Source organism: Dromiciops gliroides, chromosome 3, assembly GCF_019393635.1.
Source record: "Dromiciops gliroides isolate mDroGli1 chromosome 3, mDroGli1.pri, whole genome shotgun sequence".
Lineage (NCBI taxonomy): Eukaryota > Metazoa > Chordata > Mammalia > Microbiotheria > Microbiotheriidae > Dromiciops > Dromiciops gliroides.
In genome coordinates this window covers 21,709,730-21,731,073 of record NC_057863.1, presented here as the reverse complement: position 1 = coordinate 21,731,073, position 21,344 = coordinate 21,709,730, and the positions used below count along the sequence as shown (strand labels likewise).

The 21,344-nt window shown below is 44.3% G+C and overlaps 1 protein-coding gene across 2 annotated transcripts in view; it reads right to left on the bottom strand.

Annotated features, from left to right (window-relative positions):
- Window positions 1-976: 976 nt before the first annotated feature.
- Window positions 977-21,344, bottom strand: part of PPM1L (protein phosphatase, Mg2+/Mn2+ dependent 1L) — a 304,414-nt gene continuing 284,046 nt past the window's right edge. For both annotated transcript variants that reach the window (XM_043991937.1, XM_043991938.1), the window contains exon 5: window positions 977-12,964. In XM_043991937.1, the coding sequence (XP_043847872.1) occupies window positions 12,618-12,964 (347 nt within the window). In that variant the 3' untranslated portion in view covers window positions 977-12,617. The remainder of the gene's footprint in view (window positions 12,965-21,344) is intronic.

Sequence of the window (21,344 nt, the reverse complement as noted above, 5' to 3'; positions counted from 1 at the left end):
TGCAGTCAAGGGTTTCAAGAATTGTTCAAGTCCACAATGAATTAGGATCAGTCATTCTGAAAAGCAAAGGTAAGTACAATAAAAAACCCAAAAGAAATGCCAAGAACCAACAATTAGTGCTTTGGAAAGGCCTAATTAACCCTCAGAAAACAAGCAGAGACCTTCAGAGTTGCCTGCCAGCTGGAGAGGTGACTAATGATTACCCTGTAGTGCAGAATGGGAAAAAAAAATGTGCTTGTCATCAGCAAGACAATTAGAAGCCTTGAGTACTTAAGAGTAAAAAAAAAAAAAGGTAATTGTACTGATAAAGCTACTTTTAAATTCAAGAACATATTCAAAAAGTCTAGGTGTCTGTATGATTGGTCATTTTGATCACACAGTATAACATCTATCTCCCACTAAAAAAAAAATAAAGAAAAATATGTTTTAACTTCCATTGGTATTGGAAGACTTTTTCATTGAGGAAATGATAAAATCCAAGAAATATATTGATTTGCTGAGAAATAAAATTATACTAGAACTGTAGAAATTTCCAAATGGAGACAGAATACAACATGATGTTGATGGAATCTCCCATGTCATGAAAAGTTAAGTAATTAAGGACTTATTGATTGAACTTCACTGAAGATCTATGGGCTTTAATCAGTTCTAGACTTAAAAAAATGGACTTCCTCAAAAATGTACTTAATATCTGAAATGTATGGTTTTATCATGAAGAATTAAGGAATGTCTCTAAATTTTGTGAATTCAGTGCCAAATTGTATGAAACAAGTGATTTTAAAAGCCAATGGAATATATCTTGTATATTAAAAAATTTTTGTTTAAGGTATAAAAAAGTTGTAAGGGTTTTTGTTTTTTAGGTGCCATTAAATCTAATATATTTTCTTTGTCCCAAGTAATTCCCAGAGCACTGTAGCTTCACCCAGGTACTGTAATCTTAAACAATCTGAACAAAAGAAACACAGGGGAGTCCATATGTAAAGTCAGGTAACTTTAATGGGTTTATTTTCATTGGAATCATATTACTGAGGCTGAAATTTCAGTAGTCCATTGTTTTGGATACAATAATATAGTATCTGAAATTGCACAAACACAGGGAGTTAGGTGGAACACCTCTACATCTAACTGGAATACAATGGGAAAGGAAGGGTCAGAGTTCCCTATTATGGTGGGACCAAGCATGGCCATCCACTCTACAATGGGCTACAGTGAATGTGATGGCAGATTGACGTCAGTTTTTCTTTTTCAGATTGTCTCTTAGAGACAAATGTAGAATAATCTTTATAAAACCCTCTGACGAGTAACAAGAGTAGTGAGGTTGCCCCAAGGTTTTATTGGTGTTCTCCTGGCCAACCTGGTTTTTGATGCACTGTCCAATGTGTCAGAGAGGCTTTGCAGGAAAGTCTCGGGCACAGAGCTGTGCAACTTCCTACCCTGAACATAGGCTGATGACCCTGAAAAGGCTGAACTACAACAAACTATTGTTTCAAGTATTTAAAATTCAGAGACCAAAAAAAAATCTATTCGTTTTCATTCTTATAAACAGAAAATGCTAAAGATGCTTCTTGATCCTGAAACTTCAACTACTGAATATTAGAAAATTGGCCTGGTGAAGATATTAGAACTTCTTGAGAATGCTCCCACTGCCTAAGGATGTATGGTTTCTGTTCTAATTTCTCCTAAAATTGGACTCCATCTACCTTTAGATACGATCAAATTAGAAAGGAATTTGATTTTCTTTGAATTCGCTCTGATTTGGATATAATGATAAAGAATTCCTGGTCCTCATGAAAATGATCTTGAATTCCAGATTCTGGCACTGTGAATAGGTTGTGAAAGGGATTGGGTAATATACATCTGGTAATTCAAAAAGCACTTATTAAGTGTTGGCTACATACCAGGCATTGACGTAAAGGTTCATGTAAATAGCATGTGTATATGGAGATAAAAGAGCCCCAAAGAGCCTGTGCCCTCAAGGACCTTACAATCTACTGAATGGATCATCCAACCCCCCTATTTTGCTTTTTTTTTTTTTTTGCTTTTGTTTTTGTTTTGTTTTGTTTTTGCAGGGCAATGAGGGTTAAGTGACTTGCCCAGGGTTACACAGCTAGTAAGTGTCAAGTGTCTGAGGCCAGATTTGAACTCAGGTCCTCCTGAATCCAAGGCCAGTGCTCTAACCACTGTGCCACTTAGCTGCCCCCAACCCCCCATTTTATGGATGAGGATAAGCATTTAAGTGACTGCTGAGCTTCAAACCTAACACTACTCACTCCAAAGTGGGAAGCCTTTCTGTTACTTTCATGAAAATATTTTAGATAGCCTTGGTGGGGAGCTGGATACCAGACCATGTCCAGGCCAGTGAATGTGTATGTCTACTAGGCAGTAGCTAAGTAAGCTCAGATTGTGGATCTGACAGAAGAGGCCTGGGAGGAAGGCTATAATGGCTTCCAAATGAAAGACAGGCATTGTTTAGTTCCATTCTTAGGATGCAAAATTAGAGAAATTGAAGATTTAAGAGGAAGATTTGAGAAGTGCAAATGGTTATCCTGGACTTAAATAGTAACTGCCAACTATTCTTCAAAGGGGGTAGGGGGAACCTTCATATTTCTTTACTCCATGGCCCTAAGGGAAGTGATTGATAGTCTTTGGACAGCTTGAAAATGCATTCTTCCAAATGATTTCCATACTTGACCAATAACAGACCCTACTCCATGGTGCATAAAGATGAGAAAATTCAGTTGAATTGAACAAGCATGTATTAAGCACCTACTGTGTACTAGAACCTATGCTAAAAGTAATTTCCCAGACATTCATACATTGAAGCTACAATGTCCTACTCAAGAAAAGCATTGATCTCCTTGGCTCCTTGACTCTCTTACTTTGTATAATCAAAGCAAATGATGGATATTTTAATAAGCATTTGTCCTGTGCACAAGGGAAGTCCAGAAAATGGTCTAAAATATATAATCACAAAACAAAACTGTAACAGATTTTTTTTGGCGGGGCAATGGGGGTTAAGTGACTTGCCCAGGGTCACACAAGTAGTAAGTGTCAAGTGCCTGAGGCCGGATTTGAACTCAGGTCCTCCTGACTCCAGGGCCGGTGCTCTATCTACTGCGCCACCTAGCCGCCCCCTGTAATAGACTTTTAAGATCATTTAATTCAAACTTGACATTTTGCAGACAAGGAAACTGAAGCCCAGAAGTGTCGTGCTTGCAATTAAAAAAAGGAGAAGAGAGAAAAGAACATACAAGTCTCATAAAAATAGCAACTCTTGTTTATTTATTTAAAATGTGTCTTGGTAATGAAGTGTAATGAGAGGAAGCAAGGCAAATATTTGGAACAGTGGAAAGAGCCTTGGATAGGAGAGAAAAAAAGACTGATTTCTAATACTGAGGGGCCCCAGGAAAGACCCTTTCTATAGACCTGTCCATTTCATCTTTAAATCTATGTTCCTATGATTCACCACCTAAATAAACAAAAATTGAGAATTTGGCAAATATGCCTAACCACACATTAAACATTTTCCTTGAAAGCTACTGGAATACATATATATGGCATTCTTACTGTCTCTATATTACTGACCAATGAGAAATCCAGGGAAACACTGATGATTAATCTCATCCCTGTCTCTCATCTCACTTTCTATGGAACCAAAGAAAAATGAGTCATGCAGAACTGTTTCCATCCCTCATAGTCTTCCCATCTTTTCTCTAGAAAATATCTGGTGCAGAAGAAGGGACAGGCCTACCTCCACATTCCTTTTCATAGTACAAGTTGACCCAGAGGAGAAAAGAGAGGAGGGGAGTGCATTTCTGTAGAATATGACATGATTCTGGAATCCAAGGACCCGTGTTCAGGACCCTTCTATGCCACCAACTGGCTGTGTGACCTTGGATAAGACATAACCTCTCTGGGTCTATTTTCCTCATCTGTAAAATGAAGGGGTTGGACTGGATGCCGACCTTGGTCCCCTTCTGTCCTAAGTCTGTGATCCTATGATGGCTGTCCACTAGAGAGATTTCCCTGGAGAGGAGGGAGGTCCTTCAGCAGAGTAGCTGTCCAGGTGAGTGAGCCACAGCAGTGAGAGAAGCCACATGGGCTCTGCTGTCATGCCTAGCCCATCCCATCACCTTCTGAGGCTGGAAGAACCCAGGCTATGGATGAACATGACTGGGAGCAATTGAGTCTCCAGTCTGCTCCATTATGACAGAGACTCCACGTATGTAGGGACAGACTATGTTTAATTTTGTGCTGATGCCAACAACATGGACTCTTTGGGAGTCCATAAATAAACAAATGACTTTCACAAATGACAAATGACTTTCCTCTCTGCCTTTCCTGTTGATGATACTTCCTTTTGGTCTGATTTTTTTTTTAATGAGGTAATTGGGGTAAGTAACTTGCCCAGGATCACACAGCTAGTAAGTGTCAATTGCCTGAGGCCGGATTTGAACTCAGGTACTCCTGACTCCAGGTCCGGTGCTCTATCCACTGCACCACCTAGCTGCCCTCTTTTGGTCTGATTTTTGCATCAAAGTCAGCAGGACATCAAATCCATGGGAAAACCCCTTGACAAGAAATCTGCCACTTCTAATGGAAGGATCAATTTCACATGACCTGGATATATTTTGTACATGTGGATAATGGACATGAGTTAAATTGGATGTGATGTTATAGCAGAGATCATTCAGAAATATTAAAAACATGTCATTATTTTCATAAGTGGGGGCCCAAAGTGGGGGAATAACTCACCTTAAAGGTGAGTAGAATGGAAACCTTAACTGTTTTGACCATGTTCAAATAAGGCATGTAAAATCCATATAAATTCACTACTTTTTTAATAAAGTTTTTGAATGGTGATATTTAGTTCTAGATGACACATTTTCATTTTGGGCATTCTTCTGCTTTCCTAAATGAAACTGACTTTCCCAAATACTTTCCTTTTGTAATCAATATGTAAACAAAGATTCAATTCATAATATATCTACTGTTCTTTCTGGATGCTGATGTTGTGACATATAAACATGCCCTCATATATCCCTGGAAACTCAATGAAAACTATAATCAAAGTTAAAAATAGCTGAAGACTTGTGACTGTTTTGTTCTTGAGCTGGTTCCTAATTTAAGGAAATCTATATTTCTTTCTTCCCTGGCCTTTTTCAGAGAGTCCATTTTATAATTTTTTATTACTGCAGAGAGCAGTGACTGTTCTTGTTCTTAAAATTCAACAACAATTCAATTCAACAGACATTTATTAATCATGTGCTATGTGCAAGGCATTGTGTTGAGCACTGGAGCATACAAAGATAAAGACTAAAAACAGCATTTCCCTCCAAGGGGCTCCCATCTACTGAAGGAACAAAAAAGAACATCAAACTAAGCATGTGTGAAGAAACTAACCATGAGTTTCCATAGTTTCCACTTTCAGTATTATACTTTACCACTAGCCTATTTCCTCTCCAAACTTGAGTGTGGCCTAGAATTGGTATTTTTTTAGTGTATACCTATACTCAAACGTATATATGTAGACATACAGACATACATATACACAGATATTTGTTTTCCCTTTCAAAGATATTTCATTTTCATGGTATTGGGACCCATTTGGGAGCAATCTCTCTTGAGAACACACAGTAGAGCATCTTGGGATTCTTGATTCACAACTTGAAGGGGCCTTGGAGGTCATCGAGATTTGTAACAATCTAAGTAAACATGGGTGTCAGTTATAGGAGGATTAGCTAGATTTTTAAGATGCAAACAATTTGCATAAGTCCTAGCTCCAACTTTGCATATGCTACCTTGGGAAAAACAAGTAAGGACCAGGATTGTCCTCAGGGTGTCCAAGAGCTCACAATGCTGTTCTCTGGACCTCGATGCTCCTATTAACTCTGGTGGAACACTGAATAAATGGTTTGTAGGACAACAATATGGAAAATGCCTTCCTTTTCTATGTAAAGGTTTTGCCTTTTATAAAGGAATAGCATGAACGGTGTCATCAGACAGAAGCACAAATGGAAAGAAGGTGGGCTGGTCATGCAGTAAGAGACAGGGATGACTGGTGGACAGCCTCCATGATCTCAGGGCATACATCCAACATCAAGAGATCTGGGAGGAGGCCCATTAGGAAGGCACAGACAAGAATCACATGGGGAACAAAGCATGAATGGACTCTGATATGGACCACAGGGATGAGAGCCCAGAGCCATCAGGGCATCCTTTCATAGCATAGTTTCTTAACCTGAAATCTGTGAAAGTTTTGTTAACTATTTCCATATGACTGGTTTCCTTTGTATTCCTATGTATTTTATTTGAAGCATGTCAAAACATGGTTCTGAGAAGGGGTCCCTAAGTTTCCCCAGACTGTCCAGGAAGTCCATAACACAAAATAGCTTGAGCCCTATTTTTTATCCTACATCCCTTAAAGTCTGCTTTGGCTATTTCCTTGGCATGATGATGGGGACGTTACCACTTAAATTCAACTCTTAGGTCTCGTCCTGGAATAAAATAACAGAGCTGTTTTATCCCTTCTTCACACAATGCTGTTCCAGTAGCATGATGATTCTGCAGGCACCACAAAGCCCTAGAAAAAGAATGCTTCTAAATCTAGGAGCTGTTCACATACAAGGGAAGTGTTAGCATATCACCCTAAAAAAAGTCCAAATCATAAGGAGAACCTGTTTTTTAAGGTGATGAGTCTCAGTGACGAGTGAACAGCCACATGTCCTTATCAGGAGGGGGTGCTGGAGACAATATGGCCACAGAAAACCAAGCCCGAGGCATGCTCCCTCCCACGAGGAGTTTCTTGACATGGTTCTAAATCAGTCATGAGAGTCCCTTAGGGTTGGTTGTCAGGAGAAAGATCCGTGTTCTCCCTCACGTCTTTAAGTTGGATTCAGAAAGCCAACTACACATTGGATGTCTTGGTTACGGAACATATGGTGAGTTGTTGCAGTTTTTTCGGGGGGGGGGATGGGGAGGATTGACTGTAGAGATGCAAGCCTATAATAAGATCTTACATATTCAGAAATAGAAATTTTCCATTTAAATACACAGTTCCTATTACACTTGTGTTCAACTTGTTCACTGATACCTGGATAATTAAGGAAAGGGGGTTCCCAGAATGTATCATCTCTACAGTCATCACTACACAATGGGGTTCACTAGAAATCTAACCAATCGCCCAATGGATTCAGGAGCTTGCTAAAAGTACCATCAACAAAACTAAAAAAACCAGCAGTTTATCTGGAAAAAGTAATATCTTTTCCAGAACTGAGAAACTTCTATGGTTATTCTATGATTTTGTCTATTTTGGTTTTAAGGTGGTGACTTCATGAGGTGGTTTCAGACTCATGGGTCAAAGGCAACCCTTGAGGGTCTCAAAGATGTGAGTTTAAGTCCTAACTCTGACATAGACTGGCTTTGTCATCCTGAGCAAGTCATTTGCTTTCTCGGTGCTCTAAGTAACTCTCAAAAACCATAAACGATATGGTGGTGCTGATGTGTATTGGTGGAGGGAGTTCTTACACTGGGAGTTCCTCACACTGGTGAAATCATAGCTCTAAGCTCCTCACTCCAAACAGACAAAAAGTCAAGCACATAGTCTAGAAAGCATTCAAATCCTTTGAAGGATAAAGGATACAGTTACACCCTATATTTTTATAACTCCTAACAACCTAAAATAGTTATTAGCTTCATAAAGGACACACAATAATTAAAAAGGCAAATTTAGATCTTGGATGACTCAGAGATAAAATGCCATTATGAGATAGCAAATCCATGTAGGAAGAGAACATTTTTGCTAAAAGCAACTGTTTAGAAATATATGTGCATATATATATACATATATATAGTATGTATATACACACATGAATATATTATATATACACATATATCAGTGACAAGGATGGGAAGGCATACTTAGCTGAAAGATAAGTTCTTTTGTGGTGGTTTTGCTCATCTGCATTAGTTCTCAATGCATTCAACATGATCAGTCATATTAAAACACTTGATTCTTTATATATTGTTTTTGTTATAAAGTAGGGCCCTTTGGATCAGGGCTGAAGCGATCAGTCATTTAGTGTAAATCCTATTGTTAGAATCAAAGCCAAAGGCGGAAAAATGACGGTGACTAAGCTTGGCCCTCAGAATTGATAGAAGCAGGAAACTTCTGGGCAGAGGTTGGAAACTATGGGTATAGAATGCTGCATATAATGTTAGGCTTTTTTTGATTGGCCGGGTGACTTTGTAGCACTGGTTTTTCTTCCTCTTTTATTCTTTGTTACAGAGGATGGCTCTCTGCGAGGTGGGGGGAGGGGGGAATGTGGGTGATGAAAGAACAAATTAAAAAATCAGTATTATGTTTTTTTAAAATTCTAAAGTTATAACTAGAGGTCATAACCAGTAGCAGACAGTCGTGTCAATGAGACAGTAGAGGAAGCCAAACAGGACACCAGGGCTGGAGCTTGGGGTTGGAACCAAAGCAATTTAATGAGATGAAAGACCAGTCTTGGGAGCAGAGCAGCTTAGTCTGGTGTGATGAGTCAATGGCTGGGGAAGATTAGGGGAAGTTCAGTTTAGGGATGAGACAAAAAGGAAAACCATTTCTGGAACCCTTTTGAAGAATTTGTCTCTCATAGTGCATGTGGGTATGACAGAGAACAAAGCAGGACCTTCCTGTGCTCTACTAGCCAAGGGGGCAGAGGGTAAAATGGTCTGGACTGGGGAAGCAAAGGGCCTGGGTTTGAATCTTATTGATGCCTGTTGTTACCTTACTTATTTTGTGTGTACATAAATGAGGCGGGCACTGCTCATAGTAGGCACTTGATAAATGCCTTATGATATTTTGATTGATGACTACTTGTGTGACCCTGGGCAAGTGATGTTCTCTCTCTGGGCCTCGAGTTCTCTAAGATGAGGGGTTGGACAAGATGAACATGAAGGTCCCTTCTGGCTCTAAATCTATTATACTTTATGGGTTTGATAACCTCTGAGGCCATTTTTTGCTCTCTCTACATGATCAAAGAACTGCTAAATTCTCCAAAGTGACCACTAGGGGAGGGAGCATTTCTCCTTTGGACAAATATTGGGGGTGGGGGGCAAAGAACAAACTGACCATGACCTGTGGGCATCTTTCATTTACATCAAGGACCCCAGAAGGGTCTGCATGATATCCATTCTCAGATGCATCAATGGGTGTCCATATGCTTATTTCTAGAAAAGAACTAGATCGACTGTTGAGTCTGTGGGGGCCGAATGTGGGGAGATACACACAGAGCAGATGGATGCCATTTACAGTTCCCACAAATTCAGTGAGATGTTTGAAATGGGCTAGCCTCTCGAAGGCCACAGTAACACCTTAGATAAGCAGTTGTTCTATATAATGCTCTGGGAGATCCTCTCCCTGACAAGAATTCCTCTTCATAGCCATGACTGGCAGGTGATCTTTGGATCCCTACAAAGTGTGCCTTTGGTACCCATCCATGTGGTGCCTGCTCATGCCACTGTGGGTTCTGTCTGTTGGAGAGGCAAGAGGATACAGTGGAAAGTGCGAGAAGATCTGGGTTCAAATTCTGTCTCTGAAAATTTGCTAGCTGAGTGACCTTGGGCCAGTCCCTAAACTCTCCCAACCTCAATCTCCTCAATGGGGAGAGAAGGGGACTTGACCAGATGGCTTTGAAGGGTCCATCTGGCTTTAACCTATGATCCCAATCAGACTGGCCACACCAAAAGTTTAATTCTCTTCTTGTGGCATCACCCAGAGAGGCTCTCCCCTCGACTGATGGATTGGGACACAGGACCAGTACCAAGCAGCATCAGAACCCAAACCCCACCTTTTAGGAGTGTCACTTACACGGGGCTGCAGCAGGAAAGCAGGTTTCCTGGGCTTGATTTCTCACCTGGACTTTTTGGGTTTTGTTTTTGTTTTGTTTTGCGGGGCAATGAGAGTTAAGTGACTTGTCCAGGGTCACACAGCTAGTAAGTGTCAAGTGTCTGAGGCCAGATTTGAACTCAGGTCCTCCTGAATCCAGAGCTGGTGCTTTATCCACTGCACCACCTAGCTGCCCCATCACCTGTGCTTTCTAAAGTCCAGGGACTGTGGCCATTCTCAGCTTCTGGGGACAAACTGGAAACCATGCTGGAATTTGGCACAGATGAGGACCATGGACAGCAGTTCACCTCTGGCAGAGCTCGAAGGCTCTTTGGAGAGGCAGCGCTGTGTCCTCACAGGTTTTTGGCAATGGGGCTGATGTGAGGTCCCCCCAGGGAGCCTAAGGACCGGATTCCCTCACTTCTCCCCGCAGCACTCACACACCTAGGAGGGCAGGAAAGGGGACTCTTCGTTTGATGCTACGTTTCTAGGAGAGATTCCCAAAGGAGCAGCAAGGAGCCAGGAAATGCTTAAGAGGTCTCCAACAGCTCTTCCATTCTACCTCATCTGCCTCTCCAAATCTTTATTTTCCTTCAATGTCCGGCTTGGGTTTTACTTTGTGCTCAGGGTTCTCCCTTCTTACATCTTTGATAGCGCACTGTAGAGCTCCAGAAGTGGGGGACTGCAGGATTTGGAGACAAGAGCCCCAAGTTCACATTCTGCCCCTGACACCAACCACTTGCGTGACCTTGGGCAAATTACTTAACCCCAGTTCCCTTCTCGGTAGCATGAGAGGGACAGACCTCCAAATCTGAGTGCCTCTGACCACCCTAGGCACCTCATTCCACTTATGGATAGGTCTCACTGTTAGGAAGGGCTTTCCCCTCTCACCAAGCCTAGATCTGCCTCTCCGTCCATTGTTTCTTGTTCTACCTTGCGAGGTTATCATACATCACTGGCTTCCCTTATTTCTCTACTGGTAGCTGCGGAGAATTAGTCCTCTTTTACTACCATGGAAACTCAGGGGGATAACGTGGGCACCAAGGGACACCGAGGAACGGGATAAAGGGTGAGCACCCTCCAAAGAAACAAAGCCCTCGGTCACCTGACACAAAGAGCTGTGGGCAAGTGATGAGAGCAGCCACGAGACTCGGCTAGCTGATCACAAAGCCTGGAGAACCAAGCCGGGCTAGCCACGGATGCCCCATAGAGCCTCCCCTGCTGAGATTCGATACCTTGGCCCTCAGGGAACCTCAGACTTGGCCCTGCTCTTTCTGTCTCTGCTCAGTCATGCGAAGGAGACCTGATGAAGCCAAACTAACCGATATGCCTCCGTCTGCTACCTGAGTTACTTCCACAGCCTGCCTGGGTATGTGACAGGTTTGATGGAATGGGAAGTGATGTCAGTCCATGGCAGGCCTCAGGGAAAGTGACCACAATGACCCAAGTCCCAGCCAGCAGTCACAGGTTCCACATGATCCTGGAGGACGAGGAGGAAGGGGATAGGCATTCAGTTTGAGCCAAAATGAAAGAGAACTAACCAGCTTTTGGCTTGGGTCCAATTCGACTCTGGGCCAAGGTGGCTGGGACCTTCTCCGACATTAGAAACATGAGCTCAGCATGATAAACATTTCATATCAGTCCTCAAAAGCTACTAAGATTTAAAAAAAAAAAACCACCTGCCTCTGAAGAAGCAGTGGGAACTAACTTGGAGCTTGGAACCTTTCCAGCCAATGCCTCCTTTGTCTCAGGTCTGATACAAGCACAGAGCTTCTGCAGAGGCCCCACCCACCCTTCTGTGACAGGGGAAAACGCTTTCATGAGAACATCAAGAGAAGGAGGTCAAGGGCGTCCAATGATGATGGGCTTGGCTCTCCCGGACAGTCTGGTTTCTTGATGACCCAAGTCAACACACCAACGTGGCTGGTTTGGGGAGAGCTGGACGGTTTTCAGTTGCTGAGAGTAAATGGGGCGGGGGAGCAGAGCTACAGAACCCCGGTGAGATGCAGACAAAGGCATGGAAGCAGTCCGATGATGTGCAGGGTTTGCTAGAAGATGCAAACTAAGGGGCCTCTCTGAGTCAGGGGCCACCACTGGACTCTGAGACCTCCCCCATGCCACCCCCACATTGGCTCCCCAAAGTCCCCAGAAAACAAATAAATAACAAAAAGAGGCAGCTGCTCCTAACACCACTTAAAATCACTCCCCAGACAGCCAGGGAACAGAAAAACAGCCCCGGAGGTTGGAGGCCGAGTCCTTTCCCAAGACTGTCATATCTTGCACAAAATCCATTGCCACATCTAGCCCTCGGGAGTGTTTGGCTGGGTGGGCTTTCCTACCTGCCCAAGCTAACTGCTCCAACGCACATTTAAGAAGTCTGAAATCTAAAGAAATTTTGAAGGGGATTAAAAATAAACCTTAAAATTGAAAACGGGCAGCAGATGCCTACACATGCCACCCACCTCCATAGATATACATATATGCTGATAGATAGATATTAGAAACCTGGCAAAGGAAGGCGGGGAAGGAGTTGGGAAGAAGCTGCTGGTCCAGCCCCCTGGTTCTGATGGCCAATGCTCTCCACCCTTACACAGCGGGATGCAGACGGAGGAGCACCGGAGAAGGGGGCTGTCCTGGATCTTCTGGGCACAATTCCAAGGAGTTCTGCTACTTTTCTACTACATCAAAGTAAAGCGATTTGTTGGAAGTCCTTCAGTCTAGAGGGGTGCAGACCCGCTGGGCGCATTCACTGGTCCTCCGTTTTGCTGCTGTTCCTGAACTTCACCACCATGACGGTGATGTTGTCGGGGCAGCCTCGATAGAAGGACTGTAACACGATGCTCTTTGCCCCAAAGTGGGGCTCGTCCAAGCGCTCCTTGATGAACCGGACCGCCTCCTCGTTGCTGAAGGCGTCCCAGAGGCCGTCCGACGCCAAGATCATGAACTCGGGCTGGAGCTTGTCCAGGTCAAAGGTCAGGATGTCAGGGTCGGGGATGACGACATTCAGGTTTTTCAGCGGGTAGTCACCCAAGGATCGGGACATGGCCAGGATTCCCTGGACCCTCCAGGAGCCATTGAAGCTGATGAAGCCACCTGAAAAACAGGGAGACCATTAGCATGGAGCCCAGACATTAGGCGTTGTCTTGGCTTGTTAACAGCCAGTGTTTCTGTAGTGCTTTAAGTCCTTTACACATCTGATCATTTGATCCTCCTGATAGTCCTGGGCTGTAGGTGTTATTGTTATCCTAATTTTACAGATAAAGAAACAGAGGCTGATAAAGGTTATGTGACTGGCCCAGGGTCACACAGAGATTAACTGTCTGAGGCTGGATTTGAACTCAGGTCTTCCTGACTCCAGGTTCAGTACCCTAACCTCTGTACAGCTAGGCTGTTTCATTGTGCCAAAGTATTGGCTCCCACCAAAGGCATGGTGTCTGAAATGGTTAGATTTTTCCTTCCTTTTAGTCTTAAAGACTTTTCCTCTTTGACAATCTCCTTTTAAAATAGGAATGTACTTAGGGGATGATGCCTTAGGTTAATCAGCTAACACTTTAGCTGGAAGTAGTTGAGAACCCGCTGTGAGGGAATAAGAAGCTTGAGAGCGGCAGCAGGCAGGCATGCTGGGGGAGGAGAAAGGAATCCAGAAAAGGAGGGAGGGGGGAAGGCGGGAGTCACGCCCTGCGCTCTCCTGGTGGATCCAGAACCCCCTGAGTGAAGCCGACCAAGCTTGGCCTGCAGGACCCAGGGGAGCTGCCCCTGCTGGGCCTCAAGTCCCAGGTTTTCAATGTGCGCGTCAGTTCTGTCCAACCCCCGCCCCACTTTCTTTTATTCTTTGTCATCATGGGGTGATTCTCTTAGGAGATATCTGGAAACAAAGCTGGTGAAGAAACCGGAGATGAACACACACACGTGTGTGCATGCGTGCACATGTGTGCGTGTGTGGTCAGACTGTATACACACATGTATCATGTGCGTGCATGTATGTATTATATGTATATACACATCTACATCCATATGAGTATGCACATGTACATACTCCCTTTCTGTCTCCTCTCTTCTCTCATTTCTCTGTCTCTGGTCTCTCTCTCTCTTTCTCTCTCTGTCTCTCTTCTCTCACCTCTCTGTTTCTTTCTCTGTCTCTGTCTCTCTGTTTCTCTCTCTCTCTTCTCTTCTCTCACCTTTCTGTTTCTTCTCTCTGTTTCTGTCTCTGTCTCTATCTCTGTCTCTGTCTTTCTCTTTCTGTCTCTCCTCTCTTCTCTCACCTCTGTTTCTTCTCTCTGTTTCTCTCTCTGTCTCTGTCTCTCTGTTTCTCTCTCTCTCTTCTCTTCTCTCACCTGTTTCTTCTCTCTGTTTCTGTTTCTGTCTCTGTCTCTCTTTCTCTTTCCGGCTCTCCTCTCTTCTCTCAACTCTGTTTCTTCTCTGTTTCTCTCTCTGTCTCTTTGTCTCTCCTCTCTGTCTCTATCTCTCTCCTCTTTCTGTTTCTCCTCTCTTCTCTCACCTCTGTTTCTTCTGTTTCTCTCTCTGTCTCTATCTCTCTTTCTGTCTCTCTTCTCTCACCTGTTTCTTCTCTCTGTTTTTCTCTGTCTCTCCTCTCTTCTCTCACCTCTCTGTTTCTTCTCTTTGTTTCTCTCTCTGTCTCTCTTCTCTCACCTCTGTTTCTCTCTCTGTCTCTTTGTCTCTCCTCTCTGTCTCTATCTCTCTCCTCTTTCTGTTTCACCTCTCTTCTCTCACCTCTGTTTCTTCTGTTTCTCTCTCTGTCTCTCTCTCTGTCTCTTTCTCTTTCTGTCTCTCTTCTCTCACCTCTGTTTCTTCTCTCTGTTTCTCTGTCTCTCCTCTCACCTCTCTGTTTCTTCTCTTTGTTTCTCTCTCTGTCTCTCTTCTCTCACCTCTGTTTCTCTCTCTGTCTCTTTGTCTCTCCTCTCTGTCTCTGCTCGCTATCTCTTTCTCTCTGTCTCTCTAAAGCTTGCTACTTGGGCACATGGCACTTCTGTTGTAACTAGCAGGGTCAGGTGTATTCTTGAATAGCTCTAGTCCAAGAAAACATGTGACCAGGACCAAGTCCGGGGCTTCTGCAGGTCAGAGGAAGGAGGGTGTACTTCTTGGGAAGGAGGGCAGAAAAAAGGGAGCAATTGAGGAAGGCACCGTGGAGGAGGGGGCATCTGAAAATCAAGCAGGGCTCGAACAGGGCCTGCTGTGTAGTGATGACAGGTAGTGTTTAAGAAGAGAAAATGACATGCGCAAGGCAAGGAGGGGAAAAACCTGATGTGGGCTGAGGAAATGGCAAAGAATCCAGATGAGATGGGGTTTAACTCTGACCCCAAGAACCTCCATCTTGGTTTGAACCAGAGTGCCGTGCATGGTCTACAGGGTTTCCCAGTCTTAGGGCAGCTTTGAGCTTATTTACCCTCAGACTTTGGGGACACCCTGTCCTATCTGTGCTGATCAGTGAGAACTCCTCCCTCAAGCAGAAGCTCCTTCATGTGAGTTAATGTCTGTATCTGCCTTAATGGAGGGTGTTGCTCATCGGTCAGACCCTGCTCCAAGGATCTGCGCCGCACCCTTATCTGGGGACAGCAGAGGCTTTCTAATGATCAGGGGGGCCCTCCTCCCACACTTTCTTACCACAAGCTGCCTTGGCAGTGTGGCCGGTCAGAATAGGGGAAGCCTTTTTTTTTTTTTTTTGCTAGGCTTGTTTTTCCGCATAAAACTAGAGAGAAATCAAGCTGAATTTTGAAGAAGTATGATAAAAACTTCCCTTTAAGTTTCACTAAAAAGTATTACAAAATCCTCTTTTTCAAGATGCCAGGAAATACCCTTTGGGAAGGCTGGTGAGGGCTGCAGGAGAGGCCTGGCCTTCCTTAGGGAGATAGATGAAGGGCATGACCTAAGCCAGAGTAAATCTGGTCTGAATCATTGCCTCCCTGCCCACCTGGACTGAGGGGTTATCATGAAGACTCAAGATCTGAGTGCGAGGGGAGCAGCCTTTGTTTGACACCCAGGGAATGGGACAGTGATGCAGTTGTTCAGTTCTGAAATGTTAACCGAGAACTGTTTTGTAAACCACTATGATTTTTCCCCCTTAGGATTCCCATAAATGTTAACTGAAATTTCTTGGAGGCAGAGTCATATTGGAGGCCATGGGAGATGATACCAGTCTGGATATCTCTCTCCCCAAGCTAGAAATGTCTTGGATACAAAGTGGTGTGCCGGTGAATATTTAACAACCGGCTCTCCAAAAACACACGACACACTTTTTAAAAGCTTGATCTGCATCATTACCATTTTCTCTGCCGCTTTCTCAAGTCTAGACAATCAACAAGACAATAAATCAGGCCCTGATTTATAGCTTTTGTCAATTTCTGAGATGTCAATGTTCCTACTGAAAATTTAACAATCATCTTTTGCAAGCTGGTACAAGCTAGCTCTATCCCACCTCTGGATAAAGATGAATATTGTGTCATAACATATTTCTGGCAGATGAGCCCGATCACAGAGCACAGTGCTAGTATGCATGTTTTTTTTTTCTTAGACAGCGTGTGATCAGAGATCTCTCTCTTCTGTGAACCTTCTTGGAAGCCCAAGTGAACTGGTGCCCACAGATTAGTCATTCGCCTCAGAGTCCTTCTTTCAAACCCCCAATAGGGGGTGGGGGCTGGGATGGAATCCACGGGATATGGAGTGTCTGGAGTAGGAGGCTGGGCATGGGGGGGGGTCTACTGCAGGCATGAAGGAGGACACAGAGTTCAAAGGGGACCCAATATGCCCAGCTAGACTTGTCTCTTCCCCAGGGATGAGCCCAAATCTGGCAGGAAGCACCAAGGCAGACGCATGTTGGGCAAGTTGGAAAGATAGAAAGTGAAATTAATCCCCAGGACTGACCTGAGGACAACCAAGGTGCCTGTTCTGCTTTCTGAGGACTTAATGTTCATCAGGAGGGCTGCTCAAAGTACAACCATCCACAGTTTAGTGAGGTTTTTTTTCCCTCTGAAGCAAGCTGTCCTGTGCCGGTTTCTGAATGCAGAGACATCGGGAAGTAAAGCCCAACTGTGTTCTTTTAATGAAATTTGCCCATCTCTGCTTCCAATCTGACAGAGCCTTCAAAAAGGGCCTAGAGAGACGAGGCAGCAAAAAGGATTTCCCACAAAGGTATCGGATGAGAAAACAGTGTGTGTGACTGTGCTGAATGTCTGCGCGCACCTTCATCCTCTAAATAATTACCTTAGTAGATTTACACTGAGCCCAGTCTCCAGTGAACTTCTCCCCCAACCCCAGTCCCCAAAGCTCTAATTGTTTCTCCTCTTACTCTACCAATTGTTTCATGGGAGCACCTCAGTTCATAGGATTGTGAGGGCCAGGGCTGAAAAGGCCTTGACAGTTCATCCAACCCCTCAGTTTATAAAAAAGGAAATGGAAGGCCCAAGAAGGGAAATGAGTTGTCCAAGGTCACACAACTAAGTCAGCTGCAGAGTCTGGATTTGAACCCAAGCCCTCTGCCTTTCCATCCAGCACTACCACTCCAGGGTGAGTAGTTTTGGGTTAATTTAAACAAGCGTTTCTCAAAGTGTATCTAGGGAACTCCAGAGAGACCCTGAGACCCTGTCAGTGGGTTCATGAGATGATAACTACTTTCATAGTCATACTAAGGTGTTTTTATTTTTTTGGTGAGGCAATTGGGATTAAGTGACTTGCCCAGGGTAAGTGTTAAGTGTCTGAGGCTGGATTTGAACCCAGGTCCTCTTGACTCCAGGGCCAGTGCTTTATCCACTGCGCCACCTAGCTGCCTATTTACTAAGGTTTTTAATTTCAGATACACCAAATATCGATAAACAGAGCCCAGATAAACAAAAGCTTTGGGGGCAGAGGGGGGGGGAGGCTCAGTCATTTTTAAGACTGTAAAGGGGTCTGGAGACCGTCGACCTAAACCACCCTTTTGTTGGTCTAAAAACAGACACTTTTTCTGCACAGGGAGGACGCTAGGGAAAGGAACCTAACTCATTGAGAGAGGCCACTGGTAGGTAAGGAATGCCGAAGCACCTTCGGACCCCAGGGCATCATGGGACTTAGCTATAGAACACAAGAAATGGAGGTGCCCACCGGAAGTGGTTGGCAGACTTAGCAGAGAAATTATTCAAGTTTTGGGGACTGGGTGCCCCAGAACAAGGAGAGCAACATAACTTTTGGGGGGAGAGAAAAACTCTCAGAAAGCTTTTTTCTTTTCCTTCTTTCTTTTTTCTTAGGAGCCTCAGCAGGCCAGTGTGAGAGAATGTCAACATGTTCCCTGAGAAGAGATGCAGCCTTCTTTCCTGCCTGGGAAGGAGTCCCACCAGAAGCAGGTGCACTGAGATGACAGGTAACCCAGCAAAGACAGATAAAATGAGGGGGGGGTCATAAAAGACATCAGAAACATGGGCCGGCTTTGTGTATCCATGAGGGTTCAGTCAGTAATCAATCCATTAATCAAGAAGCTTTTATAATGCACCCACTACACACCAGGCACTCTGACAGGGGCTGGGGACACACAGAGAGCAGAGCAGGTTTTCTGTGGCATCAGGGAGTTCTATTGGGGGGGTGGGGGGGTGAGGGGGCAGACAGACGTGTCCATATAAAGGTGCTACAGCTTGGAGGTGGGGTTGGGGGGAGGCAGGGATCAGGGAAGGCTTCCTGTTGTGGTAAAAAGTGAAAGCTTTTAACTAAGATCTAAGAATTGGTTAGCGATAACTGAAGGACGCCAGTTTTTGAAGGACCACCCTTTCGGGGAGGAGACCATGACGAACAGCCGTGCGTCTGCTAAGCACTCCACTTCCGAGGTGCAAGCTTAAAAACGAGGAGAGAATGGAAGTGGCCACTCTCGCTCGCTTGCTCACTCACTCACTCTGCACACACACGCTGACTCAGGTTCGACGCATGGTCCTCGGTGATCGGCCCGGTCCTCTGTAATAGCACATGCTTGATGCGATTCTCAGCCTCAGAGGCGGCCTTGGGATTTGGTGAATTCTATATGGAATATAGACTAAGCTTAGATCTAAGACTATTTATTTGTATTTCTACTTTCCTATTTCTCTAATCAGCATCACCTTGTTTGTTGGCTAATTAATCCCCAAACAATAAAAGCTAAGTAATCCATTTCTAACTAAAGCTCAGAGGTTTCTTTCTCTTACTGGTCTGGGAGATATATATAAGGGAAAGGTTTAAGGGGAGTTTAATGCTCTTATATCCAATTTTAAATCTCACACCGTAGAAGGTGGCATTCTATCACTGAGCACCATGGGTGTTTAATAAATGCTCAATGACTCAAGTCTCTCTTTGGAAAAGGAAGGGGTTGGCCTAGGTGACCCCTGATACTCTTCCAGTTCTCAGGCTCTGACTTCACGGCCTCTAGCCTCGAGTGGGTGGGTGACCTGTTTCTTGAAGGAAGGCTGGGCCAGCAAAATACACTGTACTCTATTAAACTACCCTATGTATTAAACTAGTGAGTCTGCACGAGTGTGAGTGTGAGTGTGAGTGTGAAAACACCCATGTGCACAAAGGGGCTGAGAGCTGCAGGGTCAAAGTGTAGACAGACACCAACGAAGCTCTCCAACGCAGAAGGCCTGGCTGGAATTGCTGATGGGATGCTCTCCCCTCCCAAAAGAACTGGGGTCTGCCTTGGGACGTCTATGCCCTTCCTCTCAGGTGCAGCAGGTAGCTAGCAGAGGACAAATGCCACCAGCAGCCCAGGTGGGATTTTTTCTCATTAGGAAGGTGCTTTGGCCTTGGCCAACTACAAGAGGGAGGAAGGTGGCTCAGCAGGGGGAGGAAGGAAGGTGAGTTCAAATCCTGCCTGGTTAGGCTTTCCTTATTAGTCCTGCGACCCCAGCAGGACCCTTCATCTCTTTCAGCCTCAGCTGCCTCAACTTCAAAATGAAGAGAATTCTATTGACTTTCCACAGTCGTGGTGAGACTTAAATGAAAGGCTGTCTGTTAACCTTAAAGAGCTGCAGGAATGCCGGTTTTTGTATTTTGTATATTAAAGGGCCTTCAGTGGTTGAGGAAGCCTGAGCTGCTCCAGGGGCCTTCCAAAGGCACAGAGAGGGAGGATTTGAACCCAGGTCTTCCGACTCCAACCCTCTACTGGCTTCTCTGCATTGTTTTCCTCCAGGAAGAAAAGCATGCCTATGGTGCCTGTATGGACCAAGGTCAATGGAAGGTTCTCTGGCTCCTGAACAGTGGGCCTGGACTCAGGTTCCCCAAGGCCTCTGGCCCTCACTCCCAAGGGAAAGAGAGGATATACAGGGACGTGCACATGGAATCTTCCATTGTTTGGCAAAGCCCAGGATGGCTTCTTCTCTTGCTGAGATGAGACAAACAGCAAACAACAATCCTTGAGGAATCTTCCCCCACAACGGCATCCGTGACGCGATTTCTCCATGCCAGCGGGTACTAAATGGATGATGTGTCATTGGGAGATAGCAGGAATAGCAGTTTCTAGAGCTTTTCACTCACAACTCCAGAGAATATTATAGGGAATACAAACAGTAAAATGTTAAGTGTAGGGGATGGATAAAAAGCTGGCTTATTTCCACAGGGTGGAGAGGATCAAAATCATTAGATATGCGTGTGTTTACCCTTTTATTAGCAAGGCTAATTACTTGTTTCTTTGGGAAGCTGGGCCTCCTGCATAAAGCTGAGGCAAACTGAGCCCCAATGGGAAATGCAAGCACTTTCATTTACTAATGGATATAATGCAAGAAAAGGCTTTTCTGGCCGGCAATCTGGTGGCAAATAGGGCTACAATTAATTATGAATGTGCTACTTACCCTCCCTGATTTGGGCATTAGCTATACGGTCTTTAGCCAAGATATGTATATAAGAGGGAGACATCTCCTGTGGTAAATTAACTCAGCATGGTTCTGCATATACCTCCCTTGGCTAAAGACCACACTGCAGGTGGCTACAAGAAGAAAGAACAATTAGAAAATGAATTAGACTCTTAGAACTAGAAGAATAAAGAAGAACACATTATGGGAGCATTTTTTGTTTTAAAGTGTTTCCCTTTTCATTGAACCTGTGAAATGGGCAGTGACAGTTTTACTATCCCCATTTTGAAGATGAAGAAACTGATGCAAAGAGGAGTCAAGTGACAGGCCCATGGTCATCTTATAGCTAGGAAATGTCAGAACTGAGTCTCAAACTTAGGTCTCCCAACTTGAAGACTGCTGCTAAAGCAACTGAATCATGTGGGTTCCTGGGCACATGACATATGTATTGTGGGGGAGGGGACAGGAAAAGGTGTGTATATGGGGGCTGGTAGGTAAATGTTTAACAACCAGCTCTCGCCCCCCAAAATGCACATGACATACTTTTGAGTTAAATCTGCATTAGTATCATTTTATCACTCTCTCAAGTCTAGACAATCAACAAAACAATAAATCAAGTCCTGATTTATAGTGTTTGCTGATTTACAAGGTATAAATCCTCAATTCAAAATTTAATG